This window comes from Berghia stephanieae, chromosome 11 (genome assembly GCF_034508935.2).
Source record: "Berghia stephanieae isolate SIO BIC M18660-M18661 chromosome 11, UCSD_Bste_1.3, whole genome shotgun sequence".
Taxonomy (NCBI): Eukaryota; Metazoa; Mollusca; class Gastropoda; order Nudibranchia; family Aeolidiidae; genus Berghia; species Berghia stephanieae.
The window spans coordinates 3917623-3924859 of record NC_088370.1 but is presented as its reverse complement, the minus strand read 5'-3'; the positions used below and the strand labels follow the sequence as shown (position 1 = coordinate 3924859).

The window sequence follows — 7237 nt, the reverse complement described above, 5'->3', positions numbered from 1 at the left end:
CAAGCAAAATACATGACAAAATGTGATCTTTCTAGAGGTTACTGGCAGATTCCACTGAAAGAATCATGTAAGAAATACACAGCATTTCAATCACCATTAGGATTGTTAGAATTTAACTATATGCCATTTGGATTATCGACAGCCGCATCGACATTCCAAAGAATGACGCGTATGTTATTAAAAGACATCCCGTCTACACTCTCATACTTCGACGACGCATGTATTTTCTCAAACTCATGGACTGATCACATGACAACCTTAGAATTAGTGCTTGAAGCATTAAAACGTAATTCTTTAACAACAAAACCGTCAAAAACAAGCATTGCATTTTACAAAATTGATTTTCTCGGTCATATCGTTGGTCATGGGACACAGACACCCGAGACAGAAAAACAAACAAAAATCGCACAATTGCAACCACCTAAGACAAAAAAAGAAGTACGCAAAGTACTTGGGCTCCTAAATTTTTACAGGAAATACATTTACAACTTCGCGCACATCGCGACACCGCTAACAAATCTGACAAAGAATGGGTCACCGAACAAAATTGTTTGGACAGAAGTGTGTCGAATAGCTTTAACCAATTAAAGGCATTACTCTGTTCAGAACCAATTCTTAAATTACCCGACATATCAAAAGAATTTGTTGTAAGAACTGACGCGTCTGATAAGGGCATCGCAGGTGTACTATTACAGGAACATGAGGGAACTCTAATGCCTTGCTTATATGCAAGCAGAAAATTATTGGACAGAGAATCACGATACTCTGTAATAGAGCGTGAAGGACTGGCCATCGTCTTTGCTTTAAAGACATTCAGCAGATATCTACTGCTAAAAGAGTTTGTGGTCGAAACGGACCATAAACCACTCACGTACATAAGAAATAACAAAATGAATAATAGTAGAGTACTAAGGTGGAGTCTATTTTTGCAAAATTACACTTTCAGTATCTCTCACATACCAGGCTGTGAAAATATTCACGCCGACCTACTTTCTCGATTAGTATAAACACATGAGAAGGGTATAACTTAACCTCCCATGCATACTGTTAGTTACCTCGCAAATTATGCCAAATCAGAACGCACAAATTCGATAATTTTATTTGTAAACATGATGACCCAACTTAATGTAACATTGAGTATTGTTTGGATATATATACCATACCCATTCATGATTTGGGAAATCTTCTCTTTATCTATTATTGTTATGAATTTTCACTCATTTATGATTAATAATTGAAATGTCAATATTCCATTTACATTTTCATTCATTTCATTCAGAAAATTACCTTCATATCATCGACTTAAATCATGCTTCATTGCCATCACTATTGTTTATCACAATGATTTGTAATCACATTGCCATCATGTTGTTCATCATAATGATTTGTAATCACAATCTTTCATTGTTATTGTCGCCCATTCATATACCTACGTTTATATAAACATTTCCATGTCTAGTTAATAAATAATTTAATTGTAGCACAAATCATAACAATGGATTAATGCTAGAGTATCATGATAGTAAATTTACTTCCGTTTGTAAAATCTATCTTTCCCATAATGGTTAAAGAGTATATTTTAAACGTGGGTGGGGGGTGTCACAGTAAAGATTGTTCACAATTATCTTATTAAATTTTATTTTATTAAGAACTGAATTCATCTCACTCCAGTTATATTTCGGTAGGCTTAGATAAACTTTACCTTCTAATATTAGATCGTCTTTCCTTTTATAGCCTTCCCTCGAATTAATTTCTAATTAGTGAATACTTTTCGTTCTACATTCTGTCACGTAGCCACTTATTATAAAAGCTGATAGGTCTAACACTCTACACTCACTTTCTCTCCACAATCTATGCCGGACGGCCAGTCGCTCTATTCCTATATATATACTGGAAGATTTTTATCTTTTGGGACTTTGTAGATATTATATCTACACCATTAAGACGCCGGAGCTTTTAACTTTGATTGTATAATCTTCAAGGATCAAACCCAAGCCCGCTGTACTACACTATAACCTCTTTCCAATTGCCTGGAAGCGGAATTTTACGAGTCCAATCCTGTTATCAGAGGAATAGATCATCCAAGCCCATCAACTGCCTGGAAACGTAAACTTATGAACCTGACATATTATCATAAGTTACGTAAAATATTCATATCTCTATTTGTAACTGCCACGATCACTGTTTATCTCTTTTAATTAAATTTCATCATTATTTTTATTTCATTGTAAACAAATCGTTAATTGTTTTTCATTTATAGTAACTAGTAAATTCTGGGGCCTCATTCTACATAGATCTTTATGCATAGTCGAGTAGCTCTTTACTCACTTGAGACCATGACATATAACCATGACCATATAATCAGTAGCGGGTGGAATGCAGCGGGCATGTTCCAGCTACGGAGGCGACAGTTCCAGAATAGTCCTGCAGGAGAAGGGGAGGAGAAGTGCGCTAGGTATCTGGAGTTGTGGAATAGTACACCAAGTTTTGACAACCTTCCGTCTCCCCGATCACGAGCAAAGAAAGCACCTAGGCTGTCATGAGAGCAGCCCCCGAGCTACATACACCACCACTCCTTGAAAGAATGTTATGATAAGACGGAAAAAACAGAAGAAAGAAAAACAACTTCAGCTGCAGCAGACAAAAGAAGAGGCTGCTAATAAGAAAGTAGAAAGAGAGGCTGCAAAGAAGGCAGAGCAAGAAAGGAAACGTCGGGAGAGAGAAAAAGTAAAGCAGAGAGATTGGCACTGAATCAGAAAGGGAAGGCAATCGTCCTCAGCGAAACTGAGTCAGAGACAGAGGTTTTTTTATGGACGATGATTCATCGTGTCCATCAGATATAGGTGATAACGTCTGTTACTCATGCTTGAGCAATAAAAAAAAAAAAAAACAGTGGCTCGATCATGGTCGGTGCGAGCGCTGGTTACATAACAAATGCTCGGGCAGCCAACTTGAAACCATTGACGAGGAAGGGCTCAATGAGTATTTGTCCCAGTGTGATGCTTATTTGAAATGATAAAACCTACATATCATGTCTTGTCCTCATCATTATTATCTTTTGTTTTCTTGTCATCATCATCATCATCATCATCATCATCATCAACATCATCATCATCATCATCATCATCATTTTTAGCCTCAATCTGCATGTGCCCACCACCAGCAATAAAGACATTTCAGCCCCAAAAGCTCTGCCTGTCCTGCCTCCCCTGAATTAGCATCATCAACATTTGACTATTTACATTTAAAGGCCCTGTGTCAATAATTTTAAATTGATTTGTTCTTTAAAAATAAATGATAGTCTTATTTACTGTATATTTACGATGATATTCACAGCCTTTCTTGTTGCTCATTTGAGATTTATCAAATTGTATTGTATCAGAATAGTGTTCTTTTCTCGTCGGATGGTCGGTAAGGGATCGGGCTTTGGTCGGTAGGGGAACGTTGGAGAAGAATTTGGACTGTGGGGAAAAATTATATCACATATTTTACACTCCTAAAACATGGATATTAGTACTTGGCGGGGAAAAGTCAGTTCAGACTCAAAACCGACCACCATCTCTTCCCATTTTGTGACATTGCTTTTCGAAAACAGGTGTTTATGGTGCTTGTTTTGGACAGGTTATTTCCCTTGTTCTCGTAAGGCGATACGAGGGTCTTAGCGGACGGTATGGGACTGATCTACGCCTGCTATATCGCGGGTGTAAATGTCACCGGTTTAGTCCGTTTAGTCTCGGACTTTGCGTAGTCCGGCTTCATGAATAGCTTACAACCCCTTTTAGTCCGAAACTACGGATTTAGTCCCGGACTATCGTCGTAGTCCCGGTCCATGAATTAGACCCCTGCAGTCGTTGAATAAAATAATTTATACGACGGGTTCGAACATTATTCAACGATTACGTTTTCCCTAAGAAGTGATAGGGTTTTCCAAGATAAGGGGTGTAATTATCATTAGTATTTTGCTACTAAATTTTACCTGCATGTTTGTTATTGGATGACTCAAACAGTTTTCCTTTTCCTCCGTCTTTTTGTTCTCTTGAGATTGGAAAGGAAATTGTTGAAAGAAGTAAATGTCATCATAGACCTGGTTTCTTCTCGGTGTTTGGCAATTCTTGGAAGGGTAAACGTCAATAGCATCATTGCATAAATAACAAAATATGTTTTTTGCTTTATGAACTCGTAGAGCAGGGATGTCTGGTAGATTGTGACAAAGATCTTTTATGATGTTGCCTGTAACGTTTGGACAGGAGTCTAGGTACTTTTCTGGACTTACATGAGAAGGAGTCTCACAACGCTGAAAGAACTCAAATGTTCTTGTACTGCAAACAGTGTGTGAAGAGGACAAAGGTAGAATAGCATTCAGAATCTCATATCTATCTGTAAAATGGGAATATTTAGTCAAATCCATAAATCCACTACAGTCCAATCCAATGGCGACTGGTTTCAGACCATTCATTTCAAATGGATTTGAACTTTGGAGATACCATGTAGAATTGAATTCGAATCCATTACATTGAACACAGAATATATTTTTGAAATAAAAATGTGTCTTTGTATTTACGAACGGGATTTTATATTCAAGTTTATCATACGTATTATCTTCACAGCTACTTCGCAATTTGGGGTCTTTCCATGTTGTGGGACATGTGCGTATTGCTATGCAATACTCCAAATTGTAAGGACTCATGTCATAACAGCTCAATCTCTCAAAAAGGCCGAAAACTTCATTATATTTTCTACCTGTTGTGAGATTTGCTAAAAAATCCATATTTGCCCACTCATCTGTTGGGCAACACGTCCCTTTGATAGTACAATCTTCATTACACGTACAAGGAAAACAAAACGGATTACTGCATTCCGAAAGTTTTACAGTAAGCATGCCATGTACGCACTCACGACCACAAAAATCATTGTGAAATCGTGGCCAATTCTTTAATGTTATTTTCTTTTCCCAGTATGATGATTGGAATTCCGCCAAAGTCGACACATGTAAATGACAAAATATATGATTGAGAACGATAAAAAGTCTTAAAATTCCAAACAAGTGACGCATCTTTGGGAATTCCTGCATGGACAATAGCTTCGATCGTTTACTGTCGTAATATGAAAAAATTCACGGCCATATTAAAAACTTTGGCCAGCAAAGTCGTCCTTCAGTTATCGGTCAATTAAAGTGACAACAACTCTCAATCCTGGGACTTCCGTAAAGCCCCAGGTTTCAGAGTTTTTGATAGGATGAAATTCATTTTATTCGGGCCATATCCGTCTCAGACAAGATACGGAGCACTGGGTCTTAGTGGTTGTTGTCTATTTTAGTTACTTCTTTAATCTCTATAAAACTGTTGGAGGGCTTTGATATTTTTGTTACTGTGATAAAGGTAGTCATCTCTGTGATCATGGCTAATTTAAAAGTTATGAAATTCACCCGATTAATTTCTCTAAACGTTGAATTAGGTTAAGACTGGACTACAATAGGCTTCAACAGTCGTGACGTCACTTCCCTCGTAATGACGCATAGTAACTTAGTAACTGGTTCTAAACTATCGGAACAATGGCGGACGTCCTAATGAAATACTTCTCCGACGATCATAAAAGTTTATCCAGAGGAGAAAAACATTATAAATTTGATCATGTTTTGACATTCTGATCACAGGACATAAAAAAGTTCAAGCCAGCATGAAGGATAAAAAGTACCGATTTTCTTTGTTTAGAATTAAGCTGCTCGTTGCTGGGCGGACGTGAAGGTAAATGCTCTGAAACAAACGTATTCACTTAATAGGATTCAATAGTCTGATGTCATGTCCGCCCAGCAACGAGCAGCTTGGTTCTAAACAAAGAAAATCGGTACTTTTTATTCTTCATTCTGGCTAGAACTTTTTCACATGTCATGTGATCAGAATGTATAAAAGTCAAAACATGATCAGATTTATAATGTTTTTCTCCTCTGGATACACTTTTATGCTCGTCGGAGAAGTATGTCAAAAGGGCGTCCGCCATTGTTCCGATAGTTTAGAACCAGTTACTAAGTTACTCCCCGTGTGGTGTCCGGGGTCCCTCAACTGAGAGGGTCAAGAATAGCCCAACGCCAAGCCAGCGTGTCGTAAAAGGCGACTAATGGTGTGTGATTCCCCCATCTTTGAGTCACCTGGTCCTCCAGGTTAGGGGTTGGAAAAGGGTTAACACCCCTTTCCGTCCTTAAAACTCAAACCGTTACAGAAACGCAGACAGACAAACCAAATCCTTTTTTTTTTTTTTTTTTGCTTGGGCGAAAGAAGAGTTTCTGGAATGACAGAATTTATGAAGGACAGCAGATGGAATGAGATTTTTTTTCTAGTTCAGGATAGCGAAGGATGGAAACTGTTTGTCTGTTGCCTATACCCTGACCCAGGGTGAAAAAGGCAATGATGATGATGATGACTAAGTTACTACGAGGGAAGTGACGTCACGACTGTTGAAGCCTATTGCCTCATAAGTAGTGGGCGTAATAATATGCAGATTCTGGTATGAAATAAAATTGTTGCAAGCGCTGTCTACAAAAGAAAATAAAACTAAAAAAGTTATAAATTAGAAGTGAGGTGATATAATTAATCACGTTTCCGAAGAGATTGATAAGGTAATAATAAGACAAAATGTTATTGTGCTGCTTGTAAAAAAGCCCCAAAAGACAAGCTGTATGATGTTATATTGTCTAGGTATGAAAGAGAAGCAATGTTATTCTTCTGACAGTCAATGTGATACGACGATACCAAAAGAGTTTTGGGACGCTATTGCCAGATAAATGGTTCTCCTGCCTCAATATTATGCTATTGTCATAGCGATAAACTGCATAAATGTCTAGCTAATTATCAAATCGATATGATACACAAATCCAGAACTTACAAAATAAATATTTCGTTTGTAAATCGATTTTAACGTGTGTGTTGTTTTTTTTTCCACTTTAGTATTTTAGAACGATTTTCATCCAAATAATTGTCAAGATAATTGTTTCGACAACTAGATATGTCTACTTTGAATCTGCTTTAATCTGTACATTCCTAGTTCACGTCGGTACATCATAATTTTGAAACGTCGACTACGAAAAGCGCAGCTGGGTAATTAACAGTTACTCACAACTTCTAGGGTATCGATCATTGTTCTGTCTAGGACTCGGGGGGCAGATCAATTCTATTGCATAGCTATTCGTGCATTAATGTAACCATCTTTGATCTACCCATTCAACAAGATATCTTTTCATCTA

The 7237-nt window shown here is 37.5% G+C and overlaps 1 protein-coding gene across 1 annotated transcript in view; it reads right to left on the bottom strand.

Moving 5' to 3' along the window:
- LOC144957056 (uncharacterized) overlaps nucleotides 1–6788 on the bottom strand; it is a 14879-nt gene extending 8091 nt beyond the window's left edge. Inside the window, exons 1-2 of the mRNA XM_078888013.1 lie at nucleotides 6747–6788; nucleotides 3977–5093 (exon numbers count right to left, since the gene is read on the bottom strand). Of these exons, the coding sequence (XP_078744139.1) occupies nucleotides 3977–5071 (1095 nt within the window). The 5' untranslated portion in view covers nucleotides 5072–5093; nucleotides 6747–6788. The remainder of the gene's footprint in view (nucleotides 1–3976; nucleotides 5094–6746) is intronic.
- Between the last annotated feature and the right edge of the window lie 449 nt (nucleotides 6789–7237).